Source organism: Bubalus kerabau, chromosome 1 (assembly GCF_029407905.1).
Source record: "Bubalus kerabau isolate K-KA32 ecotype Philippines breed swamp buffalo chromosome 1, PCC_UOA_SB_1v2, whole genome shotgun sequence".
In the NCBI taxonomy this organism is placed as follows: domain Eukaryota; kingdom Metazoa; phylum Chordata; class Mammalia; order Artiodactyla; family Bovidae; genus Bubalus; species Bubalus kerabau.
In genome coordinates this window covers 111,891,733-111,906,320 of record NC_073624.1, presented here as the reverse complement: position 1 = coordinate 111,906,320, position 14,588 = coordinate 111,891,733, and the positions used below count along the sequence as shown (strand labels likewise).

The window sequence follows — 14,588 nt, the reverse complement described above, 5'->3', positions numbered from 1 at the left end:
CCATTCGTAAGACTTTTTTGAGGAACAGATGAGAGAATCTTAGGTAAATACTGTTCATAAACTGTAAAGTACTAAATTAAAAAACAATTATATTGTAGCCCATGTCTAATACTTCTGTTTAAGAAAAATTTCTCATTAGGAAGGTACACAGAGAGCCTCCTTACGTGTATAAGGAGAGTGTGTGTGTTTGCGTGTGTGGAGGGGTATACAGGAGCCTCAGCAAAATACCATCTGGAAACACAGAGTCACAGTTAAAAGGGACCTTGGGTCAACTGTTGTAGCCCTCTATATTGTACTCATAATCTGAAATATTCTTGCCAGTTGGTCCTCTAATCTTTGATTAAAACTTCAAATGATGGGCACACTATGACTTATGATTACGTCCTTCCCTATGTGTCTAATGGCTCTTTCTCACCAGAAGCCCTTCCCTGTGGCTTTGCCCAACGGCCTGGGCTCTGCCACCTGCTGCCTCACACAGTGGAGGACACGTGAAGGCAGCCATCGCTGCCCTGAGTCTCTTCTCTGTCCCAAGCAAGTCAAGTCCTTCTTCCTGTACAAGACTGCTCGACTCCAGACAAGCTCACTGTTCTTTGCAAAGATGGAATCAGGATCAGAGCACAGTGGGGTATGAGCCGAACAGCCCGTTCAGAGCTGAACCAATTTCTTCTTCCTTCCATTTCATACATATTTGTATTAATGGCCCCTATAATGACATATTTTTTCCCCTTAACTTGCTTCAGATTTCTCTGGAAATCAATTGAAACCCCCTAGACTGTTTTTTGCTTCAGGTTTTTTGTTTTTTTCCTTCAGGTTTTGATATTTAACCATTCCTTCCTGATTCTGCCTAATTTTGGTTTTCCCTGCCTGATTCCCTGGTGACTCAGACTGTAAAGAGTCTGTCTGCAGTGCAGGAGACCCGGGTTCAGTCCCTGCGCTGGGAAGAGCCCCTGGAAATGGTTACCCACTCCAGTATTCTTGCCTGGAGAATTCCATGGACACAGAAGCCTAGTGGGCTACAGTCCATGGGAAAGAGTTGTACACAACGGAACTACTGACACACTTGCTGATTCTGCACAAAGGTAGAATGTTTGGCAAATGGGCAGGACTTCACATAGATTCTTATTGAATTCAGCTTATTGTACCATTCCATTGGCATTTAAAAAATATATATATCCAGACCCAATCACTAAATGTATTTACTGTTCCTGCTGGCTGCAACCTTTATATATGGCCCTTTAGTTCCTTCTTGAAATTGCTGATGAAACACTTGGGTATAAAAGAGTAAAAAGGAGATCATTAGAGAGCTATAAATTCTAACTGTAACATTTTGACTTCCTGTTAACTTTAAGTTTAATTGAACATTCAGTTCTAAGTTTTTATTGAGGGTTGACCTAAGAAGTAGCCCAGCGCAAAAGGCCTCTGCATTTTCCATAAAATTGTATTAGGTAATTCAATATCTCATTTGTAAAAATCCCAGGGGAAGTTTCTCTGGAGCTCAGGGACAGAAAAAAAGTCTCTACCAATGATGGCTGAGCTGGTATGAGTCTCCTTCTGTTTTGATTTCTAAGACACTAAGAGAAAAAAATATTACTTGCTCTGTTGCTGTATCTTTTAAAAATTTATACTTATTGATTTTTTCCCTAACATACCATGTTAATAATTCTTCATTAACACATTTTACTTTTTATCAGATCAGTTCAGTTCAGTCGCTCAATCGTGTCCGACTCTTTGCAACCCCATGAATCGCAGGACGCCAGGCCTCCCTGTCCATCACCAATTCCCGGAGTTCACTCATACTCACGTCCATAGAGTCAGTGATGCCATCCAGCCATCTCATCCTCTGTCGCCCCCTTGTCCTCCTGCCCCCAATCCCTCCCAGCATCAGAGTCTTTTCCAATGAGTCAACTCTTCACATGAGGTGGCCAAAGGACTGGAGTTTCAGCTTCAGCATCATTCCTTCCAAAGAAATCCCAGGGCTGATCGCCTTCAGAATGGACTGGTTGGATCTCCTTGCAGTCCAAGGGATTCTCAAGAGTCTTCTCCAACACCACAGTTCAAAAGCATCAATTCTTTGGCACTCAGCCTTCTTCACAGTCCAACTCTCACATCCATACATGACCACAGGAAAAACCATAGCCTTGACTAGACAGACCTTTGTTGGCAAAGTAATGTCTCTGCTTTTGAATATGCTATCTAGGTTGGTCATAACTTTCCTTCCAAGGAGTAAGCATCTTTTAATTTCATGGCTGCAGTCACCATCTGCAGTGATTTTGGAGCCCAAAAAAAGAAAGTCTGACACTGTTTCCACTGTTTCCCCATCTATTTCCCATGAAGTGATGGGACCGGATGCTATGATCTTCGTTTTCTGAATGTTGAGCTTTAAGCCAACTTTTTCACTATCCACTTTCACTTTCATCAAGAGGCTTTTTAGTTCCTCTTCACTTTCTGCCATAAGGGTGGTGTCATCTGCATATCTGAGGTTATTGATATTTCTCCCAGCAATCTTGATTCCAGCTTGTGTTTCTTCCAGTCCAGCGTTTCTCATGATGTACTCTGCATATAAGTTAAATAAGCAGGGTGACAATATACAGCCTTGATGTACTCCTTTTCCTATTTGGAACCAGTCTGTTGTTCCTTGTCCAGTTCTAACTGTTGCTTCCTGACCTGCATACAGGTTTCTCAAGAGGCAGGTCAGGTGGTCTGGTATTCCCATCTCTTTCAGGATTTTCCACAGTTTATTGTGATCCACACAGTCAAAGGCTTTGGCATAGTCAATAAAGCAGAAATAGATGTTTTTCTGGAACTCTCTTGCTTTTTCCATGATCCAGTGGATGTTGGCAATTTGATCTCTGGTTCCTCTGCCTTTTCTAAAACCAGCTTGAACATCAGGAATTTCATGTTTCACGTATTGCTGAAGCCTGGCTTGGAGAATTTTGAGCATTACTTTACTAGTATGTGAGATGAGTGCCATTGTGCGGTAGTTTGAGCATTCTTTGGCATTGCCTTTCTTTGGGATTGGAATGAAAACTGCCCTTTTCCAGTCCTGTGGCCATTGCTGAGTTTTCCAAATTTGCTGGCATATTGAGTGCAGCACTTTCACAGCATCATCTTTCAGGATTTGAAATAGCTCAACTGGAATTCCATCACCTCCACTAGCTTTGTTTGTAGTGATGCTTTCTAAGGCCCACTTGACGTCACATTCCAGGATGTCTGGCTTTAGGTCAGTGATCACACCATCATGAATATCTGGGTCGTGAAGATCTTTTTTGTACAGTTCTTCTGTGTATTCTTGCCACCTCTTCTTAATATCTTCTGCTTCTGTTAGGTCCATACCATTTCTGTCCTTTATGAAGCCCATCTTTGCATGAAATGTCCCCTTGGTATCTCTAATTTTCTTGAAGAGATTGCTAGCCTTTCCAATTCTGTTGTTTTCCCCTATTTCTTTGCATTGATTGCTGAGGAAGGCTTTCTTATCTCTTCTTGCTATTCTTTGGAACTCTGCATTCAGATGCTTATATCTTTCCTTTTCTCCTTTGCTTTTTGCTTCTCTTCTTTTCACAGCTATTTGTAAGGCCTCCCTAGTCAGTCATTTTGCTTTTTTGCATTTCTTTTCCATGGGGATGGTCTTGATCCCTGTCTCCTGTACAATGTCACGAACTGAGCTCATTCCATAGTTCATCAGGCACTCTATCTATCAGATCTAGGCCCTTAAATCTATTTCTCACTTCCACTGTATAATCATAAGGGATTTGATTTAGGTCATACCTGAATGGTCTAGTGGTTTCCCTACTTTCTTCAATTTCAGTCTGAATTTGGCAATAAGGAGTTCATGATCTGAGACACAGTCAGCTCCTGGTCTTGTTTTTGTTGACTGTATAGAGCTTCTCCATCTTAGGCTGCAAAGAATATAATCAATCTGATTTCGGTGTTGACCATCTGGTGATGTCCATGTGTAGAGTCTTCTCTTGAGTTGTTGGAAGAGGGTGTTCGCTATGACCAGTGCATTTTCTTGGCAAAACTCTATTAGTCTTTGCCCTGCTTCATTCTGTATTCCAAGGCCAAATTTGCCTGTTACCTCAGGTGTTTCTTGACTTCCTACTTTTGCATTCCAGTCCCCTAATGAAAAGGACATCTTTTTTGGGTGCTAGTTCTAAAAGGTCTTGTAGGTCTTCATAGAACCGTTCAACTTCAGCTTCTTCAGTGTTACTGGTTGGGGCATTTATGGATTTGGATTACTGATATCATGATAAAAAAAAGTAGTTGTTCAATCATGTCCAACTCTTGCAATCCCTTGGACTGTAGCCTCCTCTGTCTATGGAATTCTCTAGGTAAGAACAGTGGAGTGGGTATCCAGATCAAACCCAGGTCCCCTGCACGTCAGGAGGATCCTTTACTATCTGAGCCACCACAGAAGCCCAGATAATCATGATATATCCTTCCTAAATGCAGGTAGAGCATAAATACAAACATACATAATTAAGACATCTTTTCAGGTGTCTTTTCAGATGTTTAAAAGGTCCATGCAACAATTTCCTTACTTTTTAAGTAGGACAGTAGGAAATTTTCTCAAGAAGACTTGTACTGAAGTATTAAGGTTTGCTTCATCTCTTCAAATCACTCTTACAAAATTTGTTCTCAGTTTAGGATGGTATGTTCTGAAAATATTCCATATTAATTTTCCCAAATGGTACTTTATTTTAAAGTGTAAACTTGATCATTTGCTAACATTTTCTCTTTTGTGGTCCTTCCATTACAGAACAATTTTTTTTTTCCATTAAATACTGCTATCTGTCTGGAATTATTTATATTGAGAAGACTTGTGGATTCAGTGTTAGCAGCCCAGGGTTATTGCATTGGATTAACTACTTTGGCTGACAATTGGAAACCCACTGGGTCATGAAATTTCTCACTTACAGAACGAAAACTACCTTTCGATGAATACCTGATAAATACTAGGTGCTGTTAAAATGTATATAACTTACCTTTAGGTACTTTAAAATAGGTAGTTTATAATGCATAGTTTGATTTTATAGATATGCAATATTTTACATTACAAATTGAGAAGCCTAAATCAGTCTAGGTGGTCAGCAAACATTACATCAGAGAGGTACTCCAGAGGCTGGTCGCACTACAAAAGCTTTTGTTATACCCATCTTAAGGATGTTTTGTTGATTAGCAACAGTTTGTCAGAAATGGATTCTTACTGGCAAAATTAGTGACTTACGAATTAGCATGATAAATAGAACTTAATCAACAAAATTAAAGGTTTTAAATATAAGTGGAATACTAAAGATTCTGGAGATATTTCCCACCTTTGCATGACCAGATTGCAAAAATCTTAAGGAGGCTCACAGCTTGCACCAAAGGATTAGTGGCATAAGTTTGATCACTAAAGCTTCTTATTTCCAACTGCCAGTTTAATAGAATTTCTGGTTCTCTGATGCTGACTATAACAAAAATCTTGGCTCTGGAATGTTGTTTCATCTGCCTCAAATAAACTCTTTTTTCAAGGTTTCAAGGTTTCAGGGTTTGGAACATCTGACTGGACCAAACTAGGATGTTATCAAACTTAACAGAAGAGGTTGTATGAGTCTATTAATGCCTTTTTGCTAATAAATGTTTGCTAAAATATGCTTTTATGGACAGCAGACTTTGCTTTAAAAGTTACATAACTAGCATTAGCAATATCATAGGGGGACTGCTAACTCTCTTCAAGTTTCTTCACTAACCACACTTACACACTTAATTTGTGTGTGACCAAATTATCACAGGATAGTTCTCAACAGACATTTTGCCTCATTTTAATTTTCATTCGACCTCTTAAAATTAGTCCCTGCTCGCCTTATTCAGATTAGGAAATTCAGTTTAGGGGTTATTAATCCATTAACTAAATCCTTTTCTACTGACTGGAAGAGGTCAATCTTCATCCCAGTTCCCAAGAAGGGTAGTACTTGAATGTTCTAACCATTGGACAATTGGACTCACCTCCCATGCTAGTAAGGTCATGCTTAAAATCTTGTGTGCTAGGTTTCAGCATTACATGAACCAAGAACTTCCAGATGCCCAAGCTGGGTTTTGAAAAGGCAGAAGAACCAGAGATCAAATTGCCAACATTTGTTGGATTATAGAAAAATCAAGGGAATTCCAGAAAAACATCTACCTCTGTTTCATTGACTATGCTGAAGCCTTTGACTGCGGATCATAACAAACTGCAGAAAGCTCTTAAAGAGATGGGAATACCAGACCATCTTACCTGTCTCCTGAGAAACCTGTATGTGAGTTAAGAAGCAACAGTTAGAACTCTGTATGGAACAACTGACTGGCTCAGGACTGAGAAAGGAGCACGGCAGGCCTGCCTGCTGTCACCCTGTTTATTTAACCCACACACTGAGCTTCCCTGGTGGCTCAGACTGCAATATGGGATACCTGGGTTCAATCCCTGGGTCGGGAATATCCCCTGGAGAAGGGAATGGCAATCCACTCCACTATTCTTGACTGGAGAATTCCATGAACATAGGAGCCTGGCGGGCTACAGACCATGGGGTTGTAAAGAGTTGGACACGACTGAGCGACTAACACACACTGAGCACCTCATGAGAAATGCTAGCCTGGATGAGTCACAAGCTGGAATCAAAATAGGCAGGAGAAACATCAACAACCTTAGATATGCAGATCATAGCACTCTAATGGCATAAAGCGAAGAGAAACTAAAGAGTCTCTTGATGAGGGTGAAGGAGGAGAGTGAAAGAGTTGGCTTAAAACTAAATATTAAAAAAACTAAGATCATGGCATCTGGCCCCATTACTTCATGGCAAACAGAAGGGGAAAAGGTGGAAGTAGTGACAGATTTCCTATCTGGGGCTCTAAAATCACTGCGGATGGTGACTGCAGCCATGAAATGAGAAGACGACCGCTTCTCAGCAGGAAAGCTACGACAAACTTAGTGTGCTCTGTATAGTCAAGGCTATGGTCTTCCCAGTAGTAATGTAAGGTTGTGAGAGCTGGACTGTAAAGAAGGCAGAGTGCCATAGAATTGATGGTTGCAAACTAGGAAGGCTCATGAGGGTTCCTTGGACAGCAAGGATATCAAACCTGTCAATCTTAAGGGAAATCAACCCTGAATATTCATTGGAAGGACTGATGCTGAAGCTGAAGCTCCAGTATTTTGGTTACCTGATGCAAACAGCCAACTCACTGGAAAAGTCCCTGATGCTGGGAAAGATTGAAAGCAGAAGAAGAGGATGTCAGAGAATGAGATGGCTGGATGGCATCACTGACGCAATGGACATGAACCTGGGCAAACTCTGGGAGATGGTGAGGGCCAGGGAGGCCTGGCATGGTGCAGTCCATGGGGTCGCAAAGAGTTGGACATGATTGGGTGACTGAACAACAACAACAATCTATCAAATCCATGGATATTGAGAGGTAGAGTCTGATGTGTCTGATTCCATTGCACCCGCAATCTGCCAGATAAAGTCCCAGATCATTGCAAGGAATAGCGGAGTGATTATTAAATGCCAACAGCTCTGTTCCCTACAAACTTATGGGTTAAACAAAGGTTCTTTTGCCCTTTTGACAGATAGCTTAAATAAAGTCAACTAAATATTGATTTAATATAAATTTTCTGTAGCTTTACATAAATACACTTACTATGAATATATTTTTGGTTCTTTTAAAAATATATATACTCTTCCTTTGATCTACCCAATACATTCAGAGAAATCATAAATTCACACAGTGGGGCACAGATTACTTTGTGACATAATTGCATGACCTAGATTTAGAGTCCTCCCCTAGAAAACTTAACTATGAAATTATCAGTTGAAACATGCTTTGAAAAAGTCCTAGTTATCTAAAGGTCAATAAAAAGCTCATTTTAAAGCATTGTTGCATAGAAAAAAGTAAATGAAATGGTAATTTTAGAATTGGAATGCTGAAGGGAAATAAAATATTCATGGATTGGTGATTTTTATGTACATGAGAGATCTGCAGAGTTGAATAATTTGGGGTTCTATAAAACTAGTAGTCATGCCAAAAAAATGCAAGATATAAATACAGAAGAATTTATTCCATGGCTATAAACAAAATATCACATTTCAAATGCATTTATTTTGGATATTATGTCCTTAGCAGAAATCACTATGACCACAAAGAACACAAATCTAATTTATTTGTTTAAACCTTAAGTTCTTAGAAGACAGATCCAAGGTGAAAAGAAAAGTAAGCTTTGATATGTTTCTATTTATACTTCTGAAATTTTTGCTTTTGGTTTTTGATTTTATTTTTGATTTAAGTAGAAGGGAAGAATTATGCATTTCACATGAAGCCATTTCATTAACAACTCATTATTACATGTAAAGGTAATGGCATCCAAAGAATATGAGATATGAAAAAAATATATGTTCATACTTTTCACTTCATGTGAAAACTAAGATAAATATAATGAATAGATACTCCCCCACTTTTTTTTTTCAGGAAAGGGGCTAATATATTTTTATTTTACTGTAGCTGTTTACTTGGCTTAAAGAATTACCTGTGCATTAGCCTTTTCCATGTATGTTATTATTATACATATTAAAGGCATCCTTTTTCTATAATTAAAATGAAAAATAAATAGGGTAAAAGTTCTAGCTTTATTTTTTAAATGTGTATATTTGCCTACAGTAACTTTGAATAACTCAATGGACATGAATTTGAGCAAACTCTGAGATTAAAGATGAATTTGAGGAAATTCATTCATATCTCTGATGAAGGATAGGAGAGTCTGGTATGCTGCAGTCCATGGAGTTGCAAAGAGTCAGACACAACTCAGTGACTGAACAACAACAAACTTTGAATAAAAGTAACTTGAAATTATGTTCTTTTAAGTATTAATTCAATTAGAGTATTATGTGGGGAAAATTCTACTAGCTGGAATAATATCTTGGGATGATTTTCCCAGGAGGTCCTCTTTATTATCCTTGAACAAGACAAAATGAGAAATCAAAGCTATAAAATTATCTCTTTTGTAGGTTTGATATCCATCAATGCTTAGGAAGTTGTTTGGACACAATATAAAGATTTGCTCTAGGATTTCAATACTGATTCAATAACAGCGTTGGGGGGAGGGGAAGATGTACTCAGAGTGAAAAACCTCTGATTATGTTATGAACATACCACTCCATTCACTGATAGCAGCTGGTCTCCTCTCTTGAGGCCTCCGTGTCTTTCAGCCACCCCTCCAGGAATGATGCGAGAGATATAAATGGGAGAATTTTGCTCCTTTCCTCCCATCACGTTAAAACCAAGGCCTTCATCTGTCTTTGGCAGTTCGACTACCCGAGGGTGGGAATGGCCTTCACTAGCTGCAAAAGCTGCAACTGTAGCCTGAAAGAAAAGATGATCATTTGGTGATAAAACGAGGGAAATAAGGCTATTCACACGATTTGCAGTGCGTAGACCAGGCAACTCCTCCTATTTTATAGCATTCTCCTGTGAAAGAAAGAATACAAAAGGGAGGGGGCTTTCTTCATTTAGATGTCCTTTATAATTCCTTTCTTTGGCAAAGCTCAGCCCAACTATTTCCACCTTTCTACATCTTACCCATTATGACAAAGTTTTCCCTTTTTCATAAAAATCTTTCCCAGAGACCTTGGTTAGATGCAATTCCTCCTGTCCTTGGATTCCAAATAGCTTTGGTGCATATAATACCTACATACAGTACATAAACTATAATTATTGCATATATTATATACATGCTGATCACCAGCACCTTAAGGGCTGAGATTGTGGCTTCCACTTTTTTGTATTACACAGTCTAACCTGGTGCTAGTGCATGCATGAAGTAGCTTCAATTGTGTCTGACTCTGTGACCCTATGGTCACACATGGGGTCACACATGGGGTTTTCTAGGCAAGAATACCAGAGTGGATTGCCATGCCCTTTTCCAGAGGATCTTCCTGATCCAGGGATCGAACCTGCATCTCTTATGTCTCCTGAATTGGTGGCCGGTTCCTTTACCACTAGCAACACCTGATAAATGTTCATAAATATTTACTCAATACACCAAGGAGCACTTATATATATATATATATATATACACACACACACACACACATATATATACATATACATGTATCCTGGTGAATAGATCTAGAATTTTGCTATTGCAAAACCACTGGCTTAGCAAATTTAGTACTTTTTTCCTAAATTGAAAATGCCTAAAAGAAAAAAAGCTAAAACAAAATAATAGATTCAAACAGATTATAATTATTTCACATCAGTATTCCATATTATTATGAGAGGTCCTCTTATCTGGCACAGGTTTTTTCCCCCTATATTTAAAATTAATATTGCAACTACTTTAGCAATGTAGTTAAAATGAGAAGTCCATGGTTTTATACCTAGATGTACAAAATATAATTTAATATGGACATAAGTTTATTTTAAAACTCATATATATTAGTTTTAAAAAATAAGTTAAAGAAACAACTTACCATTAGTTTTCACCCCCTCCCTTCCATGGAAATAAAGTAAGAATATTGCCTGCTTCTTATTTTCCACCTCCAGTAACCTGCCTTAACCACAGCTGGTTAGATGTCTATTATAAAGCGATTTACTCAACACTGTGAAAATACTGATTCCCAACATCTGTACATTCTTTTTCACACACAGCGTTAACACATCAACTTAGCATTATGCTACTGTCTGCATTTAGTGAAAGATAGTGAATGAAATGGAAATAATGGCTTGTTTTTAGCTACATGCATTTGCTCATGCAAACCCTGTTGTCATGCATAGGTTTTAATGGCTGACATGGATGCAATGCAGACAGCCCAGAAACAACCAGAAAATATTGTGCTATTGCAACATTATGCTGCTATCCTGCTGTTCTACATGAATAAGAAATGAGAATGGTAAAATACTACATAATTCACTTTCCCCTTAATTAAACCATGTAGGGATCATTTTTCTGTGTGTGTTTCACTTCAGTACAAGCAAAGCATGATGTAATGATAATAATACCCTTTTTGTGCCTGGGTTAAAAAAAAATAAAAAACACGAAAAAAATAGTCACAAGTCTACAGTGTTCAGTTACAGAATGAAAACTTAAAAGTCAGGAAAGAAACCAAGTAAGAGGTGATGTAACACAAAAGAATTAAATGGAAAATTCTGATTATTCCCAACAGTTATTTCGTATGTATTATTAGAAAGAGAAAAGCTTTTAAAAAGCAAATGTATATCTACTATAACATTTCTGCACTTATAAAATAAGAACTGCAGTAGTAATTTTAGGTTAAAACTGTTATTTCCTATGGTCTATTTTCCATATAATCTCACGATCCTACTGCTGTAACATTTTCATTCGTAGGGTCTCTGCAATCTCTGGATTGGAGTTTTTCAAGAGCAAATGTAGTCTCTACCACAATAGCCGACAAGCCTTCCCTTTAGGTCAATATCATATTCGTTCAGCTGCTCTGCTGAGTAGTACATGGAAAAATCCTGCATCAGTGGGTATCGGGTGAGTTCTTGCCATGTCTAGTTTGAGTCAAACCTTTGGACTTGTGCAAATAAATTTCCATGCATTGAATAGTGAACAGGTTCTTTTGGATCAGAAGAATGTGTCAAAAAACCAAGAAGTATTTCATACGATGAACCAGTAGATTTGCTTGTGCCAAATGAACATTTAGTGAGTTTAATGAAATCATTCTCCTTTCTTAAGCTACAGAAGCAGCAGAAACGTTCAATTTTTCCATTAGGATTTTTACCTGGGAAGTAGTACTGGTTCTAGACTCTGGGCTGCCACTGATGTCTAAATTCTCTTACAGTGTACACACGAGAATACCTGAAACACACACGCGCACAATCAATTACTAGATCACTGGGGTTAAGTATATTTTTAAAGTTACTCAAGTCTTACCTTTGCTGTGGCCCTGGCACGGAATTCGGGACAGCCATTAACAGTTATCGTTTCATGCATATATTGATACACCTAAAATGTTCACATAAAAAAAGAATGTGTAAGAACATTAAGAATATCAATTCTTTCATTGCAGATAGGACAATAAATTTTCATTGTTAAGACAGAAGTTCCCTATCACAAAGTGAAACAGGTCTGGATCGATTATCCTGATGATTTGATCTAAAAATCCCTCCTATTTTTTTGGATGGGTTGGAGGAGGTTGCTGTAGAAAAGATAAGGCAATCATTTTTATTCAGAAGTTTTAAATTTGGCATTCCTTGTTTATCAAGTAATAAAACTTCTATATCTGGTTTTATAAAAAACCCTTTGGTAAAAATGTTTACCATTATTTACAGTTCTAGCTCTCAAATATGTAATAAAAATGATGTATATAGTTATTTCCTGAATCTAGGTGATACTTTAAAAACAGTTTTCAAAATTAATATTCCACAACACTGAGATTACAATATCTTTTCTTTGAACACTGGAAGGTATGCATGTTGGAATGTGTTACTGATACACAGTCATAATTTGTAACTACAAAGATTCAAGAGCAAAGACAAGTAAAGTAAGAGATTCTCGGAACTGGTATACAGAACAACATATCCACTACAGGTTCATGTTAACACTTAGGTGAAACGGAAAGAATGGAGGGTAAAATCTGAGTCTAGAATGATGTTACAGTAAGCATACAGGTTTTGCTGACTAGTGGACCTGTGTTTGAGCCTTTTAATATAATTTGGGAACTATGAGGTCTTGGTTGAACCACTTTACCACTTTGATTCTTTTTGTCCATCTGAAAAATGAGTAAATAATAATTATTTTGTATGGATCCTTTTACTGAAATAACACTCTCAGAATGCCAACCCCAACAGGTTACTTCTTAGACAGAACATATTATTACTAAGTATGATTCTAGACACAACTATATGAGATGGCTGGATTGCATCACTGACTCGATGGACGTGAGTCTGAGTGAACTCCGGGAGTTGGTGATGGACAGGGAGGCCTGGTGTGCTGCAATTCATGGGCTCGCAAAGAGTCGGACACGACTGAGCGACTGAACTGAACTGAACTGAGACACAACTATAGAGACTGTTGAAACATAACAGAAATATTGTTTTTCCTCTAAACTACCAAGGATGGGGTTAGGAAATCAGTTGCTAAAATATATTGCTTAATTTTAAATAAACTGAAGTGTAGAAGATAACTTTTAAAGGACAGTTTGAAGAAGATGTTTTGAAAAATAACATGATTAAATATGCTTGATTATATGCTCATTTTGAAGATTTAAATAATAAATCTTCCCACAGTGGGAACTGATCATGCATGCTACATCAAGCCTCTCATTTAAGTTGCTAAAGTAAGAGTCCTGTCTTTCTCATACTCCCAGCTTAGGTCTGTTCCTGGATTCAGTGTCCTCAAAGTGGCACCTCCCTCTTCCCATGGTGGTTCAGATAGTAAAGAATCTGCCTGCGAAGCAGGAGACCCGAGTTTGATCCCTGAGTCAGGAAGATCCCCTGGAGAAGGAAATGGCAACCCACTCCAGTATTATTGCCTGGTAAATCCCATGGACAGAGGAGCCTGGCAGGCTACAGTCCATGGAGTTGCAAAGAGTTGGATATGACTGAGCGACTAAGCACAGCACAGCAAACCACAAAGGTAAAAGTCCATTTGGTATTATACTGGAGTATATTTCAGGAGTGACCCATAAACTATACCAATAAAAGATAAAATAGGAAAATTTAAATTGAAGATTTCTTTTCTTTTCTATTAATCATACTTTATATGCTTAAGTTAAAAGTTATTAAGGTCAATTCAAAAGTTGATTAATTCAACAACCATTCATTGAGTGTCTGGGACTAATTTCCCAACATTTTTTTATTGGCTCCTTTCTCAAATAGATTTGGTTGAATTCCCCACTAATGCTGATTCATCTTCCCCATGTAGCATATTTAAGGAGAAGAAAGATAAAACAGTCTGGACTAGAAGGGCAGGAGGACTACTCAGAATCTACCTTTTATCTTGTACTTCCACTAAATAACCATGGTATTCAATTTCTGTAGGAAATCTAAACAGGGAGGAGTACAGTTTTCTGAAGAACATTTTGTGGAACTGGGACCTGCTAATGCAAATTCTTCAGATTATCAAAATAGCTGCTATACATGTTTCCATGCTACTTCCTAGACAGTACATCATTTTGTTTTTTAGAAATAGCCCTTCCACAAATGCCACTTATTTGCTCTTACAGCCTATTTAAGAGGAAGATTTTCTCTAGCCTGTTTCACTTGTTAAAACTCTCTCAACTTTGACCCCTTTGCTCCATCCTGACTTACTATCTGTTGCTCAAAGCACTGCATTAATGTCAACTGGGTCTTTCCACCAACAAAGCACTATGGACTTTAGTTATCATCATCAACCAGACCATGCTGCTTCGGTGCTCCTGGCTGCCTGTTGCCCTTATAGTAAAGGTTGCAAAGTCAAATGCTTACAAAAGTCCAGCTAGCAAAACAATGCAGAACCCAGTCTGTTCTCTTAGTCTTGTTTTCGTACTTCTTTTCCTCCTCTCTGAGCATTAACCAAACATATCACACCCTCTGAGTTGTTCAGGCCTTTGCACATGCTGTGTGTTCTGTTTGGAATGCCC

The 14,588-nt window shown here is 38.2% G+C and overlaps 1 protein-coding gene across 8 annotated transcripts in view; it reads right to left on the bottom strand.

Moving 5' to 3' along the window:
* LIN7A (lin-7 homolog A, crumbs cell polarity complex component) overlaps positions 1 to 14,588 on the bottom strand; it is a 152,150-nt gene that overhangs the window by 42,726 nt on the left and 94,836 nt on the right. For all 8 annotated transcript variants that reach the window (XM_055586897.1, XM_055586924.1, XM_055586901.1 and 5 more), the window contains 2 exons: positions 11,900 to 11,971; positions 9,157 to 9,366 (listed from right to left, as the gene is read on the bottom strand). In XM_055586897.1, coding sequence (XP_055442872.1) covers positions 9,157 to 9,366; positions 11,900 to 11,971 — 282 coding nt within the window. The remainder of the gene's footprint in view (positions 1 to 9,156; positions 9,367 to 11,899; positions 11,972 to 14,588) is intronic.